The sequence below is a fragment of the Miscanthus floridulus genome, chromosome 19 (assembly GCF_019320115.1).
Source record: "Miscanthus floridulus cultivar M001 chromosome 19, ASM1932011v1, whole genome shotgun sequence".
Classification (NCBI taxonomy): domain Eukaryota; kingdom Viridiplantae; phylum Streptophyta; class Magnoliopsida; order Poales; family Poaceae; genus Miscanthus; species Miscanthus floridulus.
In genome coordinates, this window is record NC_089598.1 from 109,608,546 (window position 1) to 109,634,588 (window position 26,043).

Genomic DNA, 26,043 nt, shown 5'->3' on the forward strand with positions numbered 1-26,043 from the left:
CACAACAGATGAAACGGACAATCTAAAAGAAAGAAATCAACAAGCATAATTCCCATGATCTGGTGTTCCGGGCCACCTTGTGTGTACGTGTGTTCCCCACAGGCCACACAGAGGTTGCCAAGCTGGTCACTGGTCAGGAAAACTGACTGGCACCAGCCGAACCAAAAATGGCCAAACCTGCATGCCCTTGCTACCACTATCAATCAACCTTATATATACAACAAGCACTGAACCAGGCATTCCATCTAGACAGAGAAAGTAATCTGGCAATAAACTAATTTCCATTCCGAAGCTAACAATGAACGAATTGTGTCAAAACAAACAGCATTCCGTTGTTTGTTATACATGCCGGACCATCTTACAGTTAATAACAGCCCAAGCCAAGCCCTACACACAGTGTTGTTTACAATCGGGTAAACCTTACGTCAAACCAAAAAGCCAACGAGCCATCTACCTGTCTTTATTCTTACTTGCGACTCGAAAAAGGCCGGGACACAACAGCTCGATGACAACACACAACCAAATCAGAAAAATGGGGAAAAGAGGGAAGGGGGATGCTACAATAATGTTAACGCAGCCTGAGCTACGAAGGCAGCTAACGTTGCTGATCAAAGGGAAACCGGTGTCATTGGCGTGTCAGCTGAAGAGCGACCGAGGGAGCTCTGGTGAAGTTAGGTTTGCTACACAATCAAACTGCAGCAGAACAACCAGCATAGTGTTAGAAGATCGACAATGTTAAGTTCAGCAGTCCTCCTTTTAGGAGCTAAGGTAAGTGGAACAGCTTCAGTTTTACTTGCCGCTACCAAAGTGCAACTGAAGACTTCACTTAAGCAATGTGGTACGAATTCAAACAGCAGGATGTGGTTGCATACCTTTTGATGTTTGTACTTCTCACGGATGGCATTAAGAGGACAGTTACTGGCGTTATGCTGGAGTTCCCGTAGAGCACAGACACATAATTGAATGTCAGAGCATTTGTAAGAGGTGTAGTGCTCTAGAGTTTGGTTCTACACATAATTGAATAGCCACAGATTAGAGATAAAACCAAGTTCTTTTTTAAAGCATGTACTGCTGTATGTACCAAGTGCTTTTCGTACGTACCCATGGTTGGTCGGATTGGTCAAGTGTCCATCTAGCAAGAAACACAGCTGATGCTGCCAGCAATGATGGAAGAAATTTCAAGAAATCATAATCGGTCAAAGTCAACTCCGCAAGATAATTGGCCAGAAATCCCAAAGTCATAGAAGGAGTCTGCAGATAAACTTCAGAATTTAGTGCTGAGATAAAACATGTAGGCATAACTTGAATGAAAACTGTTGCTGTAAGATCTGATGCCACTTACTTTACGAGATGCTTGTGCCGCTCTAAGGAATCTCCTGATAAAAAAATAAAATAAAAGAGGGAAGAGATATTAGTAATGCTGCAGTGGTTTCCCATTTCAAAAGAATTACTAGGCTTATTTGGCAAAAGTAACCTGAGAAATGTTTTTGTTGTTGGAACAGAAAGATGAAATCCCAGGTCATTCAGCACTTGGCACTCCATTTTCAGCACCTACTGGATCAGGGAGTTATCAGATATACAAAAATTCAATGGTTCCTTCCATATATGTAATTAGTTTTTCCCCAACTTCACATGAAACAAATACCTCTGCCTTTGTGTATGTATTGTCGGTTATGAAACAGAATTCTTCAACTCGAGGAGCACATATCTCTTCATATTTCCTGCAAATGAATTAAAATTTACTTTACTTACAGAATTGTTCATTACATTAGCCAAAGATGAAACTAGTCCAGAATCTAGGGAAAACTTTTTATGTTACATTTCCCTATGTAGTTTAATTTTTTCCACTTCAAAAATAAAATGGCTAGAGCATAAAACTTACGAGGCAACAAGCATGCTTGTTATTCCCAAAAGTTGTAGTCTCTGTCTTTCAATGTAGTTCCGAGAAAGAAACCGGTCAATAAGATATACAGTTAGGTACAGCGTGTCTGGAACAAGCTTGTATTCTTCAGAAACCTGTGACAAAGACAATATATAAGACACCTTAAGCTGAGTCATGAGAAGTGAGAAGTACAACGTATAAAGTATACAATATTTTCACCATAAGACAAAAGAAAAGCCAGAAGTAAACAGTCTCTAAAGAAAGTAAACATTATTTTGCCACTTTAATATCGCAGGCACTGCTGCGAGAACAAAAAAATAAAAGGATGATTGCAAACTGATTCAATCATATAATATAATTTATCTCATGTTTATTAGCATCTAATAACAGTATTTTTCTTATTTTCTAGGTCATACTTCACATTTGGTAGATCATCAGTTTATATGCAGAGTATGCTAAGAAACGCCAAAGTTGAATCGTCTGATAGCAACTTAAGAACGTAGTTGAATAAATCATGTATGGAAATAAGCAGAAATCAAAATAAAATTATGAATAGAAGAACCTCCACAAGCCAATCAATGAGTATTCCTCTCATGCCCTTAGTGATGTCCCGTTGCAAACCCTCCATGTAATTCGGACTGGGTCTTCTCATAAGCTGTGGAATGACATAAACATAAAGATAGACACATACCGTTTAAACAAGCACAATGTGCCAAGAATATGACACAGAAATCTAAATCTGGAGTTCTTACATGCTTAACATACCATCTGAAATATATTAAAAAATAGAATTCTGCCTAAACAGTACAACTAAGCAGCATTTCTGTTTTGATCAAAATACAACAGCATACCTCTGAAGCCATTAGGTTCGAGTATATCTCTACAACGTAGGAAGCACACATTTGAGGATTGCCATTATCTTTGTCGATATCTACAATGTCTAACACAGAAGAGTCCCCTGGAAGAAAATACAGAATCTTCAGCAGATGGCCACTAATCAGAAACGTTAAGACTATCTACAGGTATCTCAGAAATGACAAAATAAAGAACATTAGCAGCAAGCTTTAGTTTCTTCAGATTTCTAATACTCCAGAAAGACCATCAAGATTATACTCAAGTAAAAGAAAGGGTGCCAGCTGCATTTTGTAACACATTAAGGTAAGAAAAGCCTTGAACATTATACAGACTCAGTGTGGCTGTGATGCTGGCAAATCTTTAAGAGCAAATGTTCAAGCTCAAAAAGAAAATGGAACTGACCATTCTTTGACACAGAAGGTTCACATATATCCCTGACATTTCTTTCCTTAAAGAATGTCTCATGACAAGCACTGTCCCTGTTCCTTTCAACATTCTGCAATGACAGTGAGCCCCTGTTCTCAAGCAAAAGAATAGGTTCTTCTCTCTGTGCCAAAAGTTTCTCCTCTTGTGTTTCTTCAGCAATGCTCGAATCATTAGCGAATGAACTTCCATTACCAGCTTGTGGCGGTATTTTAGGAATCCTTTTTGTGCACTGCTTGCCTTTGCTCACGGCTCTTCCAGTCCTTAGAGAGGGCCTTGTCTGAACAAAAAAAGGAGTTAACCTTGTCACTCTACTACATTTGCAATGTTTAGAAAACAGTACGCATCGAAAACTCATTGTAAGATAATGCAATTATCCAGGGAACATCTCGATACCTGAAGCTTTGGTGCAGCAGCAAAAGTTTTGTTAGAGTTAGCATTACGCAAATTGGTCACATCCCTGAGTACTGTGCGCCTCTTAGGCTGGGGGCCTGAAAATGCAGTACTTGCACTAGTGTTGTCATATGAAGATCCCCTTTTCGTCTTCCCTTGTGAAGTCTGTTTTCGTTCAGTTTTTGCAGGCAGTGGAACAGAAGGGAGAGCTCCAAAGCTTCGATGATTTGCAGCGGCTTGAGCTCGTGTGATTCGGCCATTGGGTGCTTGACAAGCAATAAGCTCAAGGTTTTCTTTTCGTGCAGCCATCCGAACCTGAATGTTGTAAAATAAAAGGACTATGTGACTTCATATAATGAGCAATTATAGGATTGGGGAGCTGAACAAGTGAACAGTACTATGCACTTAGAAATCGTCACGAAATGGCTAAAGTCAACAACTGAAGAGCAAGGTTGTATAAGTTTCTATTAAAACTTCATCGACAAGTTGATGAAATTGAAATCATATTCATATTAATGTCAAACTATTCATGTTTCAAACCTGTAACTCAGAGGAACAACAAACCGGCACAGTACAGGGCATACTAATCACAAAAGCACCACATAACTGGCTTGTTCAAGTTTCTATCATCTGAACAAAATACTTCTCGTGCTGGAAATATTTAACAAAAAGAATGAGAAACCCACAAATTTAAACAGAAATAATCTAAACTTGGGACCTGGCCAATTCTATTTCCTCTTGTGTGACAAATCTGCACCCCAAATTTCTTTTTTTTTTCTTTTTACAAGCAATTCCTCTCTTAGTGTAAAAAGGATTATCTATCCGGATCTCTGAGGGAATGCTGCATTCACATTATGAAATTGAAACGAACGGGTGCAACAGTGAGGCTGCGACACATGACAATTTCCGGATCAAGAATGCAGCATGTCCAGACCACATAATCCGCGTAAAAAAGCTCCTCTAACGTGGCAACGAGGACGCGTCGGCGTTTCTTTGGGAGGCTCCGCCGTACCGCAGGCACGACCCGTCCAGGATAGGACAATCGCACCAAAAAGAAGCTTTATTCGCGGAAAGAATTATGAGTACTTCGTCCTCGACTCTTGGGGGTCAGCCCGTCAGGTCAAGGCCGGCGCAAGGGGGTTTCTTGGCCCCGTCCCAAGCCCCACGAGTCCTCTCCCCTCCAAGAAAGAAAGCCTAGCCTAACCCCCAAGGTTCTTGGAGCCAGCCAAGAGAGGAAGAAACCCCCGCAAGAACCCTCCAGAAGTGAAGGCGGCGCCGGGAAGAAAGAGGCGAGGAAGCTCGGCTCACCGGCGGGGGAGGCGTCGATCGGGGACCCCCGTGCCCCAGCGCCGTAGATCCGGCCGCGATCTGAACGGCGGCGGCGGTGGCGGCGGCCCTAGCCCTTGTTCGGTTTTTCCCTAGCCCTTGTTAGTACTAGTAGTGGAGGGTAGGGGAGTGTGTGAGTAGGGAAGAAAGGAAGGAAGGGGAGATGGGGAGCGGTGTCTGGATTTCGTTGCCCTTTTGGGTCGGAGAGAAGGGAGGGCGGAGACCGGAGCGAGCGGAGGAGCGGAGGAGAGAGGAGAGGGCAAAAAATGGACGGATTCGGCCGAGGGTTTCAAAATTCGAACCGCCGGTGCTGCTGCGCTGTCCGTTTCCGTTTCCTGTTGTTAAAACGCCCAAGTGGTCCCTGGCCCTGGAGATCTGCGTCGCGGCCTCGGCCCGGTAGGCGGCGGCGGCGGCGCTGGCAGTCAGCGCGGACTGTAAGGCAGTAGGAAATATGGGCTACTTCAAGCCGTGCCAAAGGCCCAGCAACCAGGGAAGAGGCTGGCAATTGGTTGGCGTCTATGGTTGGGCCAGCCAGGGCACCAGTGCCACGCCAAGCGCCTTCAGGTTGTACTCAGCTGGTAAGGTTGGCTACATCATAGACTGGACTCCATTTGCGACTCAACAAAATGGCACCTTGTGCACACGCCCTGCACTGTCGAGCCGGCCAGGCCCACCAGAAATGGGTTTCGATTTAGTTTTCCGGTGATGATTAACGAGCACAAGTGTTTTGATTATCGTGTGTCTCGCAATACTAATCATATTGGAGTTAGTTACAAGTTGAACGGCCACGAGTGTCTTGGCCCCGCGGACTTGATGGTTAGCGTACGGCGCAAAGGATACTCGTGAAGACTGAGAACATAACTGAGTAAATATAAGCTTGGCGCTCGGAACGTTCGATCTAGCGTGAATTAGGGCTTTTGTTTTTTCTTTGTTGTACTGTTGTGGGTGGGGGGAGTTCAAGCGCCTGTTTGCTTGGTCGTATTTGGCTTACCATGGCTTATCAGCCAACGAACAATATTTTCTTCTCACACCAAACCAGCCAACAGTACTTCCAGCCATGGCTTATAAGTCAAACCAGCCCAAACAAACAGGACGAAGAGCATTGGAATGCACAAAGAGGCCAACTCTCTGTCAAGGTCAAGGTGCTAAGTGGCATCATTGATGTAGTTTTAAGTCAAAGATCTTGAAAAGGTCAAATTGGTCAAGATCAGATTAAAAAACGAGCCTAAAAACACGTCAGAACATGCACCGGACAATAGAGACATTGTGATTCCCGAGGGATCATCCGATGGGAAATATTTTAGTATATTTTTTTTTACCGTTGGAAACATAGGCGAGCACAGAGCCACCATATGATCTGGTAACAACATCCATTGGTGACTACGTTTGCTACCTTTTCCCAATGACTAATAGGCCCTTCACCCTAAATATAAGTGCAACATCTAGCTTTATTTTTTGAACTAATCTCCCATCCCATTGTTTCGAACACTTAGGGAGAAATAAGCCTTAGGAGAGTCATCCAAACTAAAAGGTGATATCTGAGAGTTAGCCTTGAGTGTTACCCATGTTCTTGGTTTGATTTATTTTAATTAGAGTTGAATACTTGTTACTCTTGATGATTGCTATCACCTAGACGCCCCGACATGTGACTTAGTGACCTTTCTTGGTGGAGTTCTTGTTGAGAAGGCTCCAACTAGTGTTCATAGTTTGACTCCGGCCATTCCAAAGTGGAGAAGCGGAGCATATAATTGAGTCCCGGTGACTCTTTGGTGCTCCAGTACACCACAGAAAAAAAAATTGGGTCGTCTCTTTACCTCTCTTCTAATCTTGCATTACTTCTTGCCTTGCTTTGTTTCTGTGCAAGTTCTCTTGAGTGATAACTAGGATTGTGTGGTGGTAGAGTGTTTACCATAGATTTACTTCTTGCTCTTCAGGACCTACACCTTAGTGTGAATTTTGCTAATAACTTGATTAGGTGTGATAGATCTAAGGACTTCTTAGATTGCTTTTGTAGAAGAATTTAAGCGTCAAGGTGCTTGGGGCTTTGATTTTTTACATAGGCTTTGGTTGTTATTTTAAATTTTTAATCAAAACCCATTCGGTTTGTTGTTTAACACTAGTTTTTAGTTTTAAGTTTTTTTCTTGCCCTCTATTGTGATCTTACCATGGTATGCTGGGGTTGTCATCTATTAATTATTTTGATATCTTTTTGCTTAATATTTATTAGGTTTTGTTTGGATGTGTATGTATTCATCTAAATCCACATGTGTTGAAGTAGATTGGAATGGAATTGAACTAAATTCCATTGCATTTCACTCCAGCACATATGGATTGAAGTGAATACACATGCATCTAAACAAGGCCTTAGGTGGGGTTTCTGCCCCGTCCCCTTTTTTTGCGAATTAAGAGAAAGCTATATTAAATGGAACTCATTGTCTTACGGTCATGAGCAATCAAAGACTCAACACAGAAAGGAACACGAGAGTGCCTCACAGCACTATGATGCAGATGCTTAGCCATTTGCGCTAGCTGGTGCGCCACCCGGTTTTGTTCTTTTTTACAGCATGTTCGCTGGTTGGTTTCTGGGCTGATAAGCCCGGCTGATGCTAGTTTGTTGTGAGAGAAAAATATTATTGGCTGACTGATAAGCCCTGATTGAAACCAACAAGCGACATGGCGTTAGTAAAAGGTAGTGGCATATGCAGTTGTTGACAATATGGGAGAAGAAATGTCACCACCATCTCATCTCAAGGTCATATGCACAACACAGGGGTCATAGTACAAATTAAATTACACAAATATAAGAGGCAAGCTAGGACTTAGACTTGATCAAATGTCGAGTCGGAGCGGATTCAAGTTAGGCCGGCGCGGAGAAATGTCGGGTCGAACTTTTGGCCCATACCCACCAAACCAACACATCAGGTTAGGTTATTTCCTTTTTTATATATTAATATATATAATATGTTGGGTTGGGATATGGGTCGAAAAGTATGGGCCGACTTCACTTGATGCATTGGTCGACTCGAGTGTTTCATGATCAAATCTAAGTCAAGGCTCTCTGTCTTTCACTTCTCTCGTTGAGTAGCAAACACTATGGGCCCGTTTCATAGAGCTCCGCCTTCAACCAAAACAGTTTTAGTTCTGGCTTCACTTATGGAGCAGATTCAGTTGTGGAGCTCAATCAGTTTTTTAGACCGTTTGGTAAAACAGCTTCGCCTGCTAGTCTAAAATGACGAAATGTCCATAATACCCATCATTTCTTTTCTTTTTTCTTTTTTCTTTTTCTATTTTCTTTTCTTTTCTTTTCCAATGTTATCTGGTCCCCCACACCGTCGTAGCCATACGTAGTCCCACTGCATCCGCATGACCGCATCTCCTTCAACCTTATCTCCTCATCACGCGGCCGCACTCTCCTTCCCAATCTCCATCGCCACCGCCAAAAAGTGCGTCGTGGCTCGACATCCTCTGCCAGTCCGCCCCAAGCCCGGCGAACACAGCGACCCCGCGCAGCCCACCCCGGCAGCCCCGACGACCCCGATGGCCCCAACGGCTTCCGAGCAGCGACCCCAACGGCTCCTGAGCGGCATCCCTCGGCGGCCTCCGAGCAGCGACCCCAACGGCTCCTGAGCGGCATCCCTCGGCGGCCCCGGCCTCCCCGCGCCGCCTCCATCTCCCCGCAGCTCCCCGCCCGTCCCTGCCTTTGCACGCCTCTGGACGGTCGTGTCCGCGTGCTCGTGCTCACGCCGAGGGCAAACTCGCATAGGGCCCATGCATCTAACAGGGAGCCGAGGGAAGCTCGATTTTTCGGCTCCATCTCCCATCTTCGCTCTGTCTCAGCGCAATTTCTGGGACTTCTCTTATGGAGCTGATGTCCTCACACCCGTTTGGCAGCAGGAGTCATAGAACAGCTCCCGGAGCCGGTCCGGGAGCGCTACCAAACAGCCCCTATGTTAAAGTTCTTTTGAGTTCGTCCCTTTTCCCCCAGTATAACCAATTACATCATGGCCACCGAACAAAATTGGTCCAGGAGCATGGTCTACGTGCCATTGATTTGCATCTTAGAGTACTCTGTCTAGGATTTGACAAATTCACACCATCTAGGATTTGTCTCTTGGACACGTCCACAACCCAACCCGCGGTGGAAGTCGTGCGAGAGTGCGAAGCATAGCGGAGGCAAGGTATCTAGGATCCAGGGAAGAAGAATCACCAGGACGAAGAGAGATTTCTGACCGTCCGATTTCACAAGCACGAATCTTAAAGCTGACCAGACTAAACCTTCGAGTGGACTGGCCAAGTAAGTAGGGCCTTGTTTAAATTCAGGTGTAAAGTTTTGGGTGTCATATGAGGTCAGTGGCGGAGCTTGCATGAATGTGTAGGGGGGGCCAATTCAAAGCTACGCTGCTACAGTAATTATCAATAGTAGTATAGATAATTGGAATTCTGTGAAAAATATTTGTTTTTTCAAGTTCTATCTATATAGACTGCAATGAACAATTGAAATTCTGTCAAAGAAGAATGAACAATGTGTGGATTTACATATTTGTAAGCTGTGATCCATTCATCAGCAACATCAAGCATGGTACGAGAGAGGCATGAATTAATTACATGCATGCAGTGACATGCAAACCTCCAGAGTGATACAGCCAAAACAAGAGAGGCCAAGACCCAGTTTGACCCCACATAGCTCCGTCCGTGCTTCTAACCGCGGGCTAACGGGCTATTTGACACGGCTCCGGTAGCAGAAGTGACGAGAAATTGTAGCAAACACCACAAAAAGCTAAACTATTTTTTTTTGTACGGAAGAGGAGCGACCAATACCTGAGTAAGGGTGCGTACGTACCTCAGCCAGAGGTATAACGACACATATTTCAAATCCCTGAAAGGTCACAAGAAACAAGGCGCACTAAATGGGCGGACACTAAGCCTTGGGGCGAGGACTCCATGCGCCACGAGTCTCCTAGAATAACTCGATGGCAATGACTCAGTTGTGCCCAGGTCACGCAAGGCATCGAGTCGCGAGGCATAACTAGGAAGCTGATTAGTCTATGTTTATTAGAATCCTACGCCTGACTACTCTTTAAAGGCTTGTCCATACTCTGATCCCATCCTAAAGCATACATCCTCATTTTTTTTTACCGGGCAAGGGGGGGCCGGAGCCCACTATGGCCAACACATGGCTCCGCCGGTGCATGAGGTGTTTGGATACTAATAAATAAACAAATTATAGAATCTGTCGGTAATCCGGAAGACGAATTTATTAAGCCTAATTAATCCGCCATTAGAACATGCGTTATTGTAGCACCACCTTTTTAAATCATGGACTAATTAGGCTTAAAAGATTCGTCTCACAAATTAGTCACAAACTATGCAATTAGTTTTATAATTAATCTATATTTAATACTTCGTGTGTGTCACATGAGGTGTTTGGATACTAATAAAAAAACAAATTATAGAATATGTCGGTAATCCGGGAGACGAATTTATTAAGCCTAATTAATCCGCCATTAGAACGTGCGTTACTGTAGCACCACATTTTTAAATCATAGACTAATTAGGCTTAAAAGATTCGACTCACAAATTAGTCGCAAACTATACAATTAGTTTCATAATTAATCTATATTTAATACTTCATGTGTCCAACATCCTAAGGAGGAGGAACCCCGCGCCCCCTTAGTCCACTGTTTGACTGACAGTCTGACACCGCCCATGCATGCATGCCCCATGCGGGTCCAAGGCCATGTGGCCACGTAAGACTGACAGGTCACCACAAATTCTGTTGGCAACTGGGCTCCTTCGGTCGGCATGCTCGCTGGTTAGTTTCTGGGCTGATTTGAACTGGCTGGTACTGGTTTATTGTGAGAAAAAAATATTGCTGGCTGACTGATTTGGACTGGCAGAAACAAAGAAGAGAACAGGCCGAATAAGTGCACGACGCCTCTGCCTGCCCAAACGCTGCACCTCTGCTTTTTTAAAACGAGATGCAATCGCACGCATCGGCTGCAGAACAAGACACTCGTGGTAGGCCATAAGTAACGAAGCGTGGACGGCGCCGCGACGATCACATTTAAATGAGCTGCACGCCTCTCGTACTGTAGCTTAGCTTGCCAACGTTGTTCAGCCATCACTATCGCTTGCCTTCCTTCCGGTGGCTAGGGCAACACGAGTATGAATTCACAAATGAACAAGTGCCATCTTCTCGGCTCCTAGCCAGAGTCGGAAAGCTCAATTTTCTTTTCCTATAGGGGGCTAGTAGTAGTAAGATTTTGAAATTTCGTTTGGATTTTGAATTCCACGGTGCAAATTTTCTACTGCCTTGGTTGGGTGGGAGCCGATGAGATCTGGTCATGCACACAATCGGCAATGTAGTCATGCACTCAATCACCAAGGTGGTTCGATTCCTTCCAAACTTGAATTTTCAACACAAAGAGATGCACCATCTTAGTGACGAATAAATCTTTATCAGAAGAAATTGGAAAGGAAGGGTTCTTTGTCACCGTAACAAAAAGAGAGTTGCTAAATCACAGACGCCTGATTTTTACTTTCTTCTCAGGAGATGAACATCGTCCGCCTAATCTATATCAATGATCAGTAGTCATCCTCATTCTTAAGATCGAATACCTTCTCTCTCTCTTTTGTTAGTTCATCTTCACTTTCAGGCACCTGTAGTATAGGAAATGTGTAACAAAAAAAGGGAACTATTAATTCTCCACTTATTCTTACGGTGACATTTTGCTTTTGTATATCTAAAAAGGCTAGAGTCCTTTGTCTTCTTATCCTTACCTAATATAATAAAACTAAATATTGTCACCTTTGCAAACTCTATCCAGCAACTCGCCGCACTCTATCGCGACGCCCGCTCCCACACTCTCCCTTTCTTCTTCCCCATCTCCGGTGGCCTTAGAAAAAAAAGTTTTGGGGAGGCAGGCAGGCCAGCAGCCGAGGCGGCCGGGCCAGGGGCGAAGAATGACCATGGCGCCGGGAGAAGGAGGGGGGGGGGGGGGGCAGGACGAGGCCGCCGCGGGCGCGGTAGAGTTTTCGTCGTGGCGTGGACGGGATTGCATGCTCGCCCTTCACGCGACCGCACCTTCCATCTATCTTAATAATATCCGTGTGAAAAGGATCCTATACAAACAATATAATCCATCTAAGGCAGGCATCAAGCATTAGCAAAAACATTGTCCAGTGAACAAGTAAGTTTCACCCCCACAATGGACAAACGAATTTATATTGTCTAGACCATATCAGTGTTAATGATGACACTTAGCTTATTTGCTGTGACAGGATCGGACAGGTCTTAGTGTACTTCTCGTCACCCATAATACAAGCTTATCGACCTTAACTATATCTTTACACAAGTACACAACACAAGCAAAGCATATATATATGCAGGAAGTAGCAGTAGACAAAAAAACATGGAAAACTGAACTAGTTAACTGACAACATCCAACATCGTGGAGCCGGTGGTATCTGGGCTGAGCCTGGGCCTGGGTCTTGGGCTAGTACCCAGGCCCGACCTTGTTGACGAGTGCGAGCGCGTTGCTGGTGACCTGCGCGACCTCGACGACCTTGCCTCGGATGGCGGCGCGCGTGGCAGCGTCGACGCCGCGGGAGGAAAGGCCGTCGAGGCAGGTGTTCTCGTCGGTGAGCGCGGCGCTGCACCAGGTCTGCACGTTGCTGAGGTGCCACTTGAAGGCGGGCGTCCCGGAGCGGGACATCCCGGCGCCGCCCATCTCCTGCGCCGCGTCTCGGAGGTGGCCCACGCTGTCCGCCAGGTTCTCCAGGCAGTCGCGCACGGGGCCCGCCGCCGCCGCCGGCCGCGACCCAGACCCCTTCTTCGCGCCCTTCGCGCCGGCGCCGGATCCACCGCACAGGCGGCCCACATACGCGGACGCGGCGCGCGCGCGGTCCGCGCTCACCGACAGCGCGGCGCGCGCCAGCTCCCGCGGGCTCCGCGGCGGCGGGGAGCCCCCGTACGACGCCAGGCTCTGCTCGCACACCGACGGGTACTGCGTCGCGCGGCACGACCTGCGGATGAAGTCGCTGGCCACCGGCGACGCGGCCGCGACGGCCAGGAACGCCGCTGCGGCGGCAGCGAGGATGAGTAGGCCTAGGCGAGCCATGATTGCTGAGCTGGTGCGGCTGCGCGGGGAGCGTGCAGTGCAGCGGCCAGCGGGGCAAGCAGGCAGCTCACGGAGTCACAGTGGAGAGTGCTGGCTGCTTCACTTGAATGAATGATTGAATGGCTTCTGTAATCACCCACCTAGCTGTGTCCCCTTATATAGGGAGATTTGGAAATTTGTGCAAATGTCTTCGACGATTTTTTTAAAAGCAAAAAATCTTTTGGGAGTTACTCCAGTATTTTATTATATTTCTTTGATTTTGGAATTTTGCTTTTGGGCTTGGACCATCAACCTGGCATGGACAAAGACATTTCTAGAATGGGTGGAGACATTTCTAGAATGATCCCCGTCTTGGGTGAGAATTAATAAATACGATACGGCATCACCAAGCCTCCCCGCGGCAATTCCGTCGCGGAAATGCTAGCAATTCCGAGGTTGTCTCGATAAAAAAAAAAGGAGAGGTGAATGTGAATAATGTGTGCACGTGATGGGCCAGGAGGGGACTACTGGTTCCCAGTCGGCCCACCTGGACCTGCAGAGACGTGTCCTGGGAATGGATCAGCTCAGTATGAATGCTAACGGCATTTTGCTGCCTGCCTTGCCTCCCAAATGAAAGCTCATCATCATCATTTCATTTGTTCAGGTAGCATTAGCTCACTGGTCACTGATATTTTCATGCTGTAGAAACGATTTTAATACATGGCTCCGTTCGCTTCGCTGAAAAAATAAGTCGAAACACTGTTCTAACTGATATGTTGTGAGAGAAAAACACTGTTCATACTGAAAAAACAAGCTCGGTACTATTGTACTATATATTTATCATCAGGAAGAAAAGGAAGAAACATTATTAAACATTGAAAACAATCTTTGCAAGTAATTGCAGTGCTGGTACAATTGTTGCCTGAACGTGTACTACTGAAGACGGTTGGATATGGCCTAATGATAATGTTCGGTCCACACACACCCTAGCTTGCCCTAGCAATTAACCATCATCGTGGGTTCGGCCCGGCCACACACCCATGACACCCCTAACGAATTTCAACGCTCGATCTTGTTCTTTCTGAAACTCGTAGTCCATCCGCTTTCAGGCAGAACCGGTTAGAATACCATTTGTTACGCATTAGTCAAATGCTTCATGCGGATCTGGACACTTTGATGACTCCTCTTGACTGTAGCTGCCTAACAATGTAGCTAGCTAGCTAAGTAAAGTTGTCTGAGTCATATGATATATATTCTGATGTCTCTCTGGCTAAGGCACTACAACATGACTCCTTATACAAGGTGTTTACAAATGCCTCCAAAAATAATCAAAACGTCATCAAAGACCCTTTGAGGCATTTATGAAAACACCGGCTAAAACATGGAAGTAAAAGGTCTTTTAAGGCGTTTTTCCGGAATGCCTTTTAATAAAGAGCGTACCCAATACATAGACTTCCCTCTCTGAGTCTGAAAAAGGGTGTCAGTGGCAAGCCTTATCCTCGCCTATGTAATGCGAGGAGACCGCGACTTGAACCCTGGACCTTCCGGTCACAAGCGGTAAGACTCTACCGCTTGCACCAAGCCCGTCCTTCCCGGAATGCCTTTTAATATCAACATTTAAAGGCATTTTCTAGGCTACCTAGAATACTTTTTAGAGGCACTTCCGAATTTGCCTTCAAACATTGATGGAAGCGTTATTAGAAATGCCTCCAAAACCAAGGTATCCATGCAACCCTTTCGACCAATATCAAATTAGCACATTAACAATGAGAGCACACGTTAACATTGGATGCATCAAACTTTAAAATCTTTCATACAGAAAGCTAAACAACTATGGATTCAGCAGAGGAAGACCACTACGACTTCACTGCAACGATTCAAATATTCAGTCAAGAGAACAAAACATCTCCAATCTTTCGTACAGACTTAAGTTCTGAACTACTCTTGTGCAGCCATAAAATTCTTCTAGGTGCTGTTTCTCAAGTCCAGCAGACAAGCCTTTCAAGCTCTTGACAATAACATGCTCAAATTACAAAAGACAAGTACCTATAACTCATAGTCTCATACTATATAACTACTAGTACCAGAAAGAGAATGGCGACACCACCACCAACAAGCTTCTTGCCATTACCAAATCCAAAGGTCAGCAACCTCTACCTTCTTCCCCCTGTCTGAGAATGGTTTTCCCCTGGCAATATAAACTGCAGAGAAGGAAATGGTTGGAAAAGGAAAGCACGGGGGAAGGCAAGTTGAGAAAAATACTGAAGGAAGCATATTCAGACCTAAAAGTTTTCAAAGCATTGGAGAATCCGTATGGACATATGAACTTGTCAGCAACAGTAAAATTTCATAGTAAATAAATTACTATTATGGCTGATTAGTGGGCTCTAATAAAGGGAAAGCAACGTAACAAACAACATGACAGATTTCATAAACAACCATTCCATTGCAGGCTGGAATGGGTGCACCAAACTTGTTTTTCCAGAAATGATAAATCCCAGCTTTAGCTGATATCAACCAAGAAATTGTATTATTCAACTCTAATGGCTCTCACAAAAACACCTTGTAAGCTGCAAGGCAGAAAGGACATACGCCGATACACCATATAAACTGGAGATGTGTTGGCAAAGCATTGAACTAACCCTATACACCATATAAGCTGCAAGGCAAAAAACATTTTTACTCCTTTCAGAGGAAGCAAAGCATTAAAAAGGGCGTACCCAGTGTAGAAAGCTCCCGCTCTGTGCGGGGTCTGGGGAAGGGTGTCAGTAGCATTGCAGCACTAAAATTAAATAGGAAGGCAAATATTCAGGGATGTGTTGGCACGCATTGCACTAACCCTGTTCCTTCCTCGGTGATGAAGTCCTGGACACGGTAGCAGAACCAGAGCTGGAATATCATAGTTCAACCTGATAACTCAATGATATCCAGTCTATAGAGAGTTGGATGAGAGAAGTCAGAACCCATAAGAAATGATCTCCTCAAAGCACAAAACTCGCAATTCACCTGGCAAAGGTCGCAATTCACCTGGCAAAGGTCGCATGTATGCTCAGAGTTTTCCACTTTCCTGCAGACAGGAACCTTAGAACTTTAATGGTAAAAGAGTCCAACATCTTAACCAAATTCATGATCTCCAAGAGTATCTGCGAGAAAAAGAAAGCCAGTTCAATGCATTAACCAGTTATAAAAACAGAGCCTAACACTAAAATAGATGGGTGTGCCAAAATATCTCATTGAATCTGCTTCTATTGATTATATTTGCGAGTGGCATTCTTCTTTTTTATTGTGTTGACATGCAACTTTTTCAAAGACAAATAATTTGGGTAGGACCAGTCATAAATAATCCTCCTTCTCTACCATATTATATACCAACTTCTAACTTTTAGTTGGTGCCCAATTTAAATCTTTGGTAGTGAAACTTGTGAATCACCATACTACAAGCAGGCCAATAGATAAAATTAGTAATAACAATGTTTTTTTTTTTTCTGGCATATTGTGAACCAGTATTTAGTGCCTTTGTGTGTGTTGAATGCTTGCTTGCTGGATTCAGGATAAAGAAGCTCGATTAGAGACATAACGGAATGATCATAGACATTCCCAATGATGAAAGAGCTCTGACCTAGAGAAAAGGTAGACTTTATATCTTGCTTACAGTGACCTGGGGTCCTTGACCCCTCTTGTTTCCGCAAAAAAAAATGGAGAAGGGACCAAATAACCTTAGGCTGGGATATCTCATCTGACTATAACGCTTATGTGTCGCTGCCAGTTACACGCTGCAAATGGTGAACTAAGTGAGTTTCAATGCATAGTGCATGTCAGAAATTACAGCTCCAAACTATAATAAAGATAAATATTGAAGATTTATCAGATATCTATAACATTGAACAGAAGAATCCATATGCACAAATCATATAACGGTCAATAGAGTTTGGTTATTAATATTGTGACTATATATATCATTTGGTTATATCCATGAAAATTACAATTATATTAGTCAAGAAGCCCAGTCAAATGAATATTATCAACTGTCGGATTACCACAAAACTACCACCAAATAACAACGGGTAACTGAACTTCACTTCAACAGTTGATATCAGAAAAGTAGCAGTCCCCAAAATTAACCAAGCAACTAAAAGTTAAGTACAGGGTCATGACTACAGTAGTCGTTGCCAAGTTCATATGGTAAAGATCATAAACAACAGGAGGGTGAGCTGCTGATACATGCTAACTGAATAACCGTAGTTACTGGCAAGCAGCTGGATATTCACCAGATCTTATATTCAGGAAACCTTGTTAAGCTTTACAGCTAGACTGATAGCAATCAAGCTTAGCATTACTCTACTGAGTGAAACATCCAGAAAAAAAAAGTAGTAATAGGCAGCAAAACATTTTGTAGCAATAATACTGCAGGTAGGTGCCAGCGTCAATCACCTATGCAGCGGCATGCCAATTAGAAATTTCATGTCATATATGTCGTATCCTCAGCGTGCAGCGTCAATCACTTAGGCCGAAGGCACACCGACAAGGAAGGAGATCATCATGAGTGCTAGAGAGGTAACCTTTGACGACAAGCACCTGTAGAGAATATAGGGATCTGGATCTCAATGAGGTCGCGCGGGTGAAGGTAGATCGATGGAGGATGTCAGAAATTCTTGTTACCTTGAGCGCATTTAATCGAACACATGTTGGGTGTAATCCATGTCGATACAGACACCATCATCATGCCCGATTCTGTGTTAGGCAGAGGTCTTCGTGGAGGAGCACTTGAGGATACGGCGTACCTGACGAAGCCGACGCTTCAGAATCTCGACGAACCCAGCAATCTCCCCGCACCACCGTAGTTGTGCCGTCTTCTTCGTGCCGCCTCCCCGCAGCCGCGCCGTCCTCCACGCGCCGCCTGAGCCTGACGCAGTCACACCGCCTACCCAGAGCTGCGCCGTCCCCCCCACGCCGCCTCCCTGCAGCCGCGTTTGCCATCTCACAAAAGGTTGTTCATTTGACATTATGAAACTGGACGTACCGGCTGGAATGCCCTTTTATCCGCCCACCATGGCAGCGTGACCGTTTTGCTCCTGCTTCTTCCACGTCCACGTCCGGCTCATGACCCGCGCCGACGTGGACGCGTGGGCGGCCGACCTGCGCCGCAGCGTTGGCGCCGCCACCGGAACCGACAACACCGGTGCAGGCCTCGTCATCTACGTCGGCGACATGCGCTGGGCCGTCGACAGCAGCAACGACGACGCCCACGGCTTCAGCCCCGCTGCGCACCTGGCCGCAGAGCTCGCCCGCCTGCTCGGCGAGCTCCGCCTCCGCGCCGCGTCGCATGGGCACGGCGGGCGCTCCTGGCTGGTGGCGGCAGCGAGCTACGGCACCTTCATGCGTTGCCAGCGGTCGTCCCTGGAGGTGACGTGGGACCTGCAGCCGGTGTCCGTCCCTGCTGGCGCTGGCGGCGGCCTCGACCTGGAGCTCGGCCCTTGCGCTGCAACTGCAAGGTGACAAACCTGTTGTTTATTTTACTCCTACTACTGTTGTTTGTTTCGTACAGTACGCTTTGCTTTTGTTTTGAGGCCTTGTTTAGGAACTAGGCCCTGTTTAGTTTCGAAAATTTTTGGCTTTTGGCTACTGTAGTACTTTCGTTTTTATTTAGCAAAAATTGTCAATTATGGACTATTTAGGCTTAAAAGATTCGTCTCACGATTTCTCGGCTAACTGTGTAATTAGTTTTTTTTTCGTCTACATTTAGTACTCCATGTATGTGCCGCAAGATTTGATGTGACGGGGAATCTTGAAAATTTTTGGTTTTTGGCTTGCATCTAAACGGGGCCTTAGATTGCAAGTTTTTTCACTCTCTCCATCACATCAAATCTTTGGACACATGCATGGAGTATTAAATATAGATAAAAAAATAACTAATTACACAGTTTGATTGTAAATTACGAGACAAATCTTTTGAGCCTAGTTAGGCCATGATTGAACAATAATTATCAAATACAAACGAAAATGCTACCGTACCAAATACTAATTCCTAACCTCAATCTAAACAAGGCCAGATTCACTTTGCTGTGACTGATGTGTTGCTGTCGGCTGTCCTGTCCTGCTCTCTTTTGGTTTGGTCCCTTCTGTTTGGAGTTTGGACAGAGGATACCCCTGAAACCATTCACTTTGGTATGCTTGGCCATCCATTAGAGTAGACAGACATACTAGCCTGAAATAATCAGAAAACTGGAGAAGTGGTGGCTATTAGGAGGACATGTTCTCATTTTTCATTTCCTTAGCAGGATTCGGAATCTCCAATGCAAACAATCTGATTGCATGCGCAACTCATATTTATCCTACTACTACTACTATAAATCTTGCCGCCTACTGTTTCGTCTTTGTTATGAAAAGTACTACAGTATATGCAACACTGAAGCGTAATAGTTGCATCTGTTCTTGCTGTCTGCTGTCTTAGCAGCCCGCTGATAGCAAGGCTGTCTGCTGTCTTTGTTACGAAAATGAAGCATCGGTTGTGAGAGCAAAGGCAGCAGGCACCAATCTCGCAGCAATAGCAATAGCAACCCAGGGCCGTGCTTAAGCTTTGAGGAGGCTCCCACCTTTCATGGCAGGAGCAGGATCAAGCACCAGGACGTCATGACCACCCTGAGCCTCCTCCTGGACTCTGTCGAGACATCCGATGAGGTCCACCGCCACGAGAGCGAGGGCATGCTGGAGGCCAGGACGGCGGCAGCTAAACCCAGCGACATGAATAGTGTCCCATGGTTGTCGACCTGCGAGCTGCCGCCGCCGTCCGGCGATCTCAAGAGAAAGGCGGAGAGCGTCCGGATGCCGAGCGAGTCCAAGCGCTGGATGGGCGGTGGCGGTGGCCTTGACCTGAACCTACGCGCTGACGACGACATTGCGTGGCGTGAACGGCGACATTCCAGGACGGCGACGAGGACGTCGCTGTCTCCGACAGGAAGACAGGCGGACGCGATCTGCTCGGCCATCTGGGTGGCCGGGGACGGGGTGTCCAGGGACGCCATGTCGGCCTGGAAATCCCCGAGCACCGCCTCAAGCGCGCCCCGGCAGACGTGGTGCTGCGTCACCTACGGGCAGACGGTGAGCCGTACGCTCTTCCTCCGCTGCGCCGTTACGCCAAGCACGTCGCAGACCTGCGTCAGCGAGCTCAGCGACGTCGCCTCCATCTTCTGCCGTCGAAGAAGAAGCAGGGGCAAAACGGTCATGCTGGTACGGTGGGCGGATAAAAGGGCATTCCAGCGAGTGTATCCAGTTTTATAATGGCAAACGAGCGAATCCCTTTTGTGAAATGACAAACGAGCGAAGCCCACGTTTCATAATGGCAAAATTCCAATTTTCTCCTCCCCACAGAGGCCCAAGCTCGATCGGAGTCCCCATAGCCGTGCCGTCCCTTGAACCCTATCGCAATTTTGTTTCTAAATAATATATTTTTAGTAGACTGTCGGCCTTCTGGGTCGACGGACGTCCTATCGGCATCTGGACAGCCGACACGAACCCTTCAACCATGAATTATAAGCTTAAATATTATTTCTCTCTCACACCAAACCAGCCACAGGTAAATAATCCACGATCGTTTACAACCAAATGAATAGGCTGACTCGCAAAGTGGTGGTAAACGAACAGGCTGGCTCGCAAAGTGGTCCATATCGGGCCGGTAGACCTATCGGCCATGCAGGAGCCGATAATGTCATGTCGGCTGGCCATAGAATATCTCCCTCCCCCCTCCCTCTCTCCCAGCTGCGCCACCGGCCACCGCTGCTTGCCCGCCCTGCTGCGCCGGCCAGCGCCAAATTCGGCGGAGGCCGTGCCATCGCCGTCCCCCACGCAGGCACGCGGTGCCTGCTCGGCCGGCGCTGTGCAGGTAAGTTTCTTTTTTTAAAAAATAGATTTTAGATTTGTAGTTAGTTTATTTATTGTTAGTTTAGTTTGTTTAGTTAGATATGGTTAGGGTTAGATTAATTAGTATATTTAGTTTGTAGCCCTACATTAGGGTTGGATTTACTTAGGGTTAGGGTTAGTTATGCCAATGCTATTTTTAGTTAGCAAGTTTAGTTTCACTTAGGGATCATATATGTAGTTTTTCGTGTTACTTTTGGATTACGGCTAGTTTAGTTAGTAGTTTGCTGTTAAGGTTAGTTTTGTTTTAGTTTATTTTGTTTAGTTAGAGAAGGTTCCTCGAGTCGTCTAACTGCGGCTAGGTGCTTCTCCTTAGCTGTCATTAGCGGGGGGGGGGGGGGGGGGTTAGGAGGAGGTGGAACCTACCGCTTGAAGTGCTCACGTGGATGTCTCCCTCTCCAGCAATCATCGAAGAGGAGGTACCTTCGATCAAACTTGTCTGGACCGTCAATCCACTGAAAGAAAAAGCATCTCTCATGAGCCTACACAACAAGATTCCTACAAAAATATTAGTAACCTACTAACACAAAAGAAGAAAAAAAGGTACGAAAAGAATTACTTACATTAAAACGACCGTATGTGTAGAAGCAACGCGCCGCTGTGTCTGGATGTCTCGATTGAAACACGTCGTCCGAGAAACCACAGTCACAGTTAGGGACAGGGAAGTCAAGAGAGACGGAGGCATCTTTGCTAGACGTGTCGAGGTACAATTCTATAGGACGACCCCATTTTTGCCACGGCTGCTCCCGAAACATGTCTTCCATCTAATAAAACGGTTGTAATTTAACATCAATCAATACATCGCAAATTAATATAAAAGATAACCATTTGCATTACAACTAAAATAATATAACCAACACTTATAGGAACAAAAATAAACCTCACACTAAATATGGTAAATATACTTCTAACTAACTAATTAACTTTAACATTGACAAAATCGAACTAATATCTTTCTCCAAACCCGAGCCCATAATTCTTAAATATAATTTTTCTCCAAACCCGAACTACTGTTCATAATATTTGAACCCATCGTTGAAACGACAAATAAGAGCATCATTCGGGGATTTCCTTACGAATCCCATTTCCTTCCTTTTCTCCGACGGTCCGTTCCTAGCCCAAATGTAACAATGGAGCCCGCCACGGTGCCAGCGAACTTATATTTGTCAAAATTTCATAGCTCATCATGCTTAGTTGGTTACCCGCCCCTCACGATTCAGTATGTCTGCTTGTATTTTGTCCAGATTTATTTATTATTTATTCTAGTAACTAGTAACGTATGGCGCGATTTCAACATAGCATGTTCGTCGGTTCAGACTTTCAGAATTCAGATCAGCGTGAGGCTTTCAGATGTGCCCATACAGAGAGGTAATGGTTGGACGCGGTGAATGATTGTACGTGTTTCCGTGTATGTTTGAGAACATGTGTCTCTGATTTAGACAAGGGTGAAAAAACCGCGGATTCAAGGGAGTACGAAGAGCAGATAGGGCCATTGCAATTGTAACGTGCTTGGCACACGAATGAATGTACACAACGCAATGCACTGGGCGGCAGCGGCATCACAGCCACGAGTCTCCAGTGCCACGTGAGTTCACGCCTTGGCTGTCGACGTGCCGTTGCCCGCTGCGTACGAGGCCGCGGCACGCTTGGCGCTGGACGGCTGGATTACGTTCTGCTCGCGGCCCACCGCATCCAACCACTCGCTGCGGCGGGGGCGGGGAGCGTGCGAGCGCCAGGCCGGCCGCAGCCCCGGACAGACAGCGCAAGATTCCGGCCCACGGGCGTCCCGCCAACCACCCGCCCGTCGTCTCATCTCCGCCGCCTCGCTGGCACGCCACCAACCGGCCCGGCGGACCCGAGGCCACAGCCGACCGCACCGCCATAAACTCCCACCCGCGTCTCGCGCACCCCGCCCGCAGCACCGATCACTCCACTCCCTCAGTGTCACTCGCCCGCATGCACAGCTGCACAGAGCACACAATGCAGCAGAGCGCCGCCCTTCTCCTGGCCGCCGTGGGCGTGGCCTGCCTGGCGCTGGCTCCATCCGCGTACGCGCAGGGGACGTCCGGCTCCGGCTCAGGGGCGATGCCGTCGTGCGCGGCAAAGCTGGTTCCGTGCGCGGGGTACCTCAACTCCACGTCCACGGCGGCGCCCGTGGCGGCGTGCTGCGGGCCGCTCCGGGACGCGGCGGCCAACGAGACGGCGTGCCTGTGCTCCATGCTGCTCAACAGGGCCGCGCTGCGGGCGTTCGGCGTGGCGCCCGAGCAGGGCCTGGTCCTCGCTAGGCGATGCAACGTCACCACCGACGCCTCCGCCTGCGCCGCCGGAGGTAAGCTCCTTTCTACTACTGCTGCTGCTACTAGCTAGAGCATCATATGATTGAATGAGTACCTTTCCCACAAGTACATTACGGTAAGTAATCTTTGTAAGTACAAAACAAAACTCGATGTGGACAGATTCGGATCTCATTGGGCTGTTACTAGCAAAATCATAACCTGTCATCGTGTGATAGATCTCTGCAGCTCATCTAATCACATCTCAGATGATAAGTTCGTGTCAATAGTTAATTAATACATAATTAAGTTCGTGTCAATAGTTAATTAATACATAATTACATATAGTTGTACACTGTGATGGTGCTGAACCTGAATGATGTCGATCTCATTTCTCTGCCAGGCGCATCCAGTGGCGGCAGTACTGCTGCATCTTCAGCTTCCACTGGCAGCGCTTCTTCTTCTTCAGGTACTGCTGTCACTTCACAGCTAACTGCTACTACTACACACAGTTACCTAAAGAGAGGTTCAATGCTTGATTCAAATGAGATTAACGGTAGATTACAGTTTCTTCACAGCATAGATTTTTTTTTTCTTACTCCAATCTTCTCTTTTCTGATAAAAAAAAGAATACAAAGATATTAGTCCAATCGTACCTGAATTTGGCTATTCCAGTCTTACCTGAATTTTGTGCTGCTGTTCACTTGCTCAGTGACCAAACCAACAGCCAACGGAGGCAGCGTGGCGCGTCGCCTGAGCATGACTGGCGCTTCGTCCTTGGTAGGCTTCAGTTTCATCTGGTGGACTGATCATGGCGTAGGAGTATCTGCCATGGCACCGGCAATTTTCTTTTCTTTGGTGGATTCATATTTATAATTACTGTTGAGTACCAATCACCAGGTTATTGTTTCTTTTTGCATATATACTGCCCTGCTGTACCATTGCTGTTGTGAGCAAAACAAGAGAAAATTGTCAAGAATGATGAAAAGAACCGGAAGGAAACGTACATGTTTCGACATTTTCAGCAACGCATCCTGATAGTAGTGATGACAAAATCTTGAAGAGATCGTGACATGCGACAGCTATACATAGCCAATAAACAAACTGAACTACATCTTGTTAAGTTTAGAAATGTGAAAACCATATGAATATATTTGTCTTGAAATATACTTTTAGAAAAAATATACATATATCACTTTTCAATAAATATTTTTATAAAAACAAGAAGTCAAAGTTATGCTTTGGAGACCGTGTCGCTGTCCAAAACGATATCTTTTAGGAATATGTTTATTGTTAAACAACACAAGGAGAGTATCAGCTATGGACTAGTAATTTGCGTGCGCCCATACGCGTGTGATAACATTTTAATTTAATGAAACTGACTCTCTCAGTTGTAGATTTCATTTCACTGTTTTCAAGACAAACAAAACTGACTCTTCAGTTGGAGATTTCATTTCACTGTTTCCAAGACAAGCTGAAGCAGTTAATCTATGCAAGATGTCGTGATCCAATATGTCATATAAACTATGTGGCCGATTAAAATTATATCTGAATGAAATTATACTCGATCTCCTATATATACATAAGGTCAAAGCAAGGCTTCACATGTCAAGGAAGCTTTCACACAAGCATCAGGTTCACACACTAAGCATTCAAACGTGTGAGATCACAAGCAGCACCTCTGCAGATTCACACTGCATGCAGAAAATGGACAGAGATAGAATATGCACACAGTCACACAGACAAGGACCAAAATGAACAGACAGAACATGTCACTGCAAAGTTTCAGATAAGGATCATAGTCTCAGGTGCTACAATAGTCTCAGGTTCATATACAACTGTGTCAGGTTCAGAACTGAGATTAATTAAACATAACTGAGATTAACTGGAGATGACTCATGACCAACTATTGTCCTGCACAAATGTACTCACAGGTGCACAGAAGCATCAATTCACACCAAACAACTCACACATGCCAGGTAACTACTGTCCTGCACAAATGTAGTGAAATAGGACATGTCAGTAAGCATTGCTATCTGAATTTGCAGGGTGTCTAGCCTGTTCTCAAAGGACCCAAGTAATGAAATAAGATTAACTGTTTTATGCTAACATTGCACTTCTCGCTACAAAAATGGCTTCATGCAGAGTTGTAGACCATCCTCTCAAACATAGAACTACTCGGTACCCAAAAACATGATTGTGCTACTGCAATTCATTAAACAGATCCTGGTAGCTAAGTAACATAAGCTGGTTAAATTGATTAAAAACATAAGGATGTGACAACATGTATACATCTCTTACAGGCAAGCACAAATGGATTTTTATGCACCACTCTGCATAAAGATTCAGCTCAAATGGATGTGGCAGCCTACCAACACTATTTCTCAATTAATCATCCACCCTGATGCTAGCCACAATTCAAACAGGGTTCAGTAGTTTACTGCATGATTTCCTATAGCCATTTAGTAGTTGGTTCAGTAATTTAAGAATACAACAAACAGGGTAGAGCAGATCTGTAGGTAGAGCAGATCTGTAAAATAGAAAGAAAAAAAAATAACAGTGCAAATTCATTACTTTCAATTTTTTGTTGTTTCTGCATGCTGCTCATTGATCTAACACAGCCAGAATTCCTTTCAGTTATTTGCAAATCTGTAAAAATTTTCAACTTGATACAAGCTGATCTAACACATATCAGAAACTTCCTCAAATAAACGTACATTCAATCTCACAAGATTTGGGGATTTCTATCGTACTCATACAGGAAAAGACATGTTGTAAGCATCACCAAATGGACATGCAAACAGAAAAGACAGTTTAATTTTGCACTTTAATTTGGGGATTCAATCTCGCACTTTAATTTTTTTTACGGCAAAAACTG

The 26,043-nt window shown here is 45.5% G+C and overlaps 4 protein-coding genes across 4 annotated transcripts; 1 reads left to right on the plus strand and 3 right to left on the minus strand.

Moving 5' to 3' along the window:
- Positions 1-197: 197 nt before the first annotated feature.
- Positions 198-5,150, minus strand: LOC136528309 (cyclin-A2-1-like). The gene is made up of 12 exons (XM_066521253.1): positions 4,862-5,150; positions 3,557-3,868; positions 3,140-3,440; positions 2,734-2,840; positions 2,445-2,537; positions 1,883-2,016; positions 1,646-1,721; positions 1,475-1,551; positions 1,343-1,376; positions 1,102-1,251; positions 873-1,007; positions 198-693 (listed from the first exon to the last, which is right to left on the minus strand). The coding sequence occupies exons 2-12, from the start codon at positions 3,860-3,862 to the stop codon at positions 637-639; spliced, it is 1,470 nt and encodes a 489-aa protein (XP_066377350.1). The 5' UTR covers positions 3,863-3,868; positions 4,862-5,150; the 3' UTR covers positions 198-636.
- Positions 5,151-12,239: 7,089 nt separating this feature from the next.
- Positions 12,240-13,123, minus strand: LOC136529048 (21 kDa protein-like). Its single transcript, XM_066522103.1, has one exon. It carries the CDS (start codon positions 12,997-12,999, stop codon positions 12,376-12,378), a length of 624 nt encoding a protein of 207 aa, XP_066378200.1. The 5' UTR covers positions 13,000-13,123; the 3' UTR covers positions 12,240-12,375.
- Positions 13,124-14,772: 1,649 nt separating this feature from the next.
- On the minus strand, positions 14,773-18,450 carry LOC136529359 (uncharacterized). The gene is made up of 7 exons (XM_066522433.1): positions 18,027-18,450; positions 17,760-17,936; positions 17,410-17,553; positions 16,598-16,751; positions 16,006-16,121; positions 15,818-15,910; positions 14,773-15,179 (listed from the first exon to the last, which is right to left on the minus strand). Exons 1-3 carry the CDS (start codon positions 18,301-18,303, stop codon positions 17,525-17,527), a joined length of 483 nt encoding a protein of 160 aa, XP_066378530.1. The 5' UTR covers positions 18,304-18,450; the 3' UTR covers positions 14,773-15,179; positions 15,818-15,910; positions 16,006-16,121; positions 16,598-16,751; positions 17,410-17,524.
- A 4,148-nt stretch (positions 18,451-22,598) lies between these two features.
- LOC136525319 (non-specific lipid transfer protein GPI-anchored 7-like) lies at positions 22,599-24,074 on the plus strand. Its single transcript, XM_066518320.1, has 3 exons — positions 22,599-23,221; positions 23,569-23,627; positions 23,874-24,074. Exons 1-3 carry the CDS (start codon positions 22,849-22,851, stop codon positions 24,039-24,041), a joined length of 600 nt encoding a protein of 199 aa, XP_066374417.1. The 5' UTR covers positions 22,599-22,848; the 3' UTR covers positions 24,042-24,074.
- The last annotated feature ends 1,969 nt before the right edge of the window (positions 24,075-26,043 follow it).

Excerpts from the sequence above, each read along its gene's own strand:
- LOC136528309 (XM_066521253.1), bottom strand. The coding sequence starts at position 3,862 with ATGGCTGCACGAAAAGAAAACCTTGAGCTTATTGCTTGTCAAGCACCC. Across the intron at positions 3,441-3,556 it reads CTGCTGCACCAAAGCTTCAG|ACAAGGCCCTCTCTAAGGAC; the intron begins GTATCGAGATGT and ends TTTTTTGTTCAG. Across the intron at positions 694-872 it reads AGAAGTACAAACATCAAAAG|TTTGATTGTGTAGCAAACCT; the intron begins GTATGCAACCAC and ends GTTCTGCTGCAG.
- LOC136529048 (XM_066522103.1), bottom strand. The coding sequence starts at position 12,999 with ATGGCTCGCCTAGGCCTACTCATCCTCGCTGCCGCCGCAGCGGCGTTC.
- LOC136529359 (XM_066522433.1), bottom strand. The coding sequence starts at position 18,303 with ATGCGACGCGGCGCGGAGGCGGAGCTCGCCGAGCAGGCGGGCGAGCTC. Across the intron at positions 17,937-18,026 it reads AAAACGGTCACGCTGCCATG|GGAGGCGGCGTGGGGGGGAC; the intron begins GTGGGCGGATAA and ends ACGCGGCTGCAG. Across the intron at positions 17,554-17,759 it reads TGAAGCGTCGGCTTCGTCAG|GTGCTTGTCGTCAAAGGTTA; the intron begins GTACGCCGTATC and ends TATTCTCTACAG.
- LOC136525319 (XM_066518320.1), top strand. The coding sequence starts at position 22,849 with ATGCACAGCTGCACAGAGCACACAATGCAGCAGAGCGCCGCCCTTCTC. Across the intron at positions 23,222-23,568 it reads CTCCGCCTGCGCCGCCGGAG|GCGCATCCAGTGGCGGCAGT; the intron begins GTAAGCTCCTTT and ends TTTCTCTGCCAG. Across the intron at positions 23,628-23,873 it reads CCACTGGCAGCGCTTCTTCT|TCAGTGACCAAACCAACAGC; the intron begins TCTTCAGGTACT and ends CTGTTCACTTGC.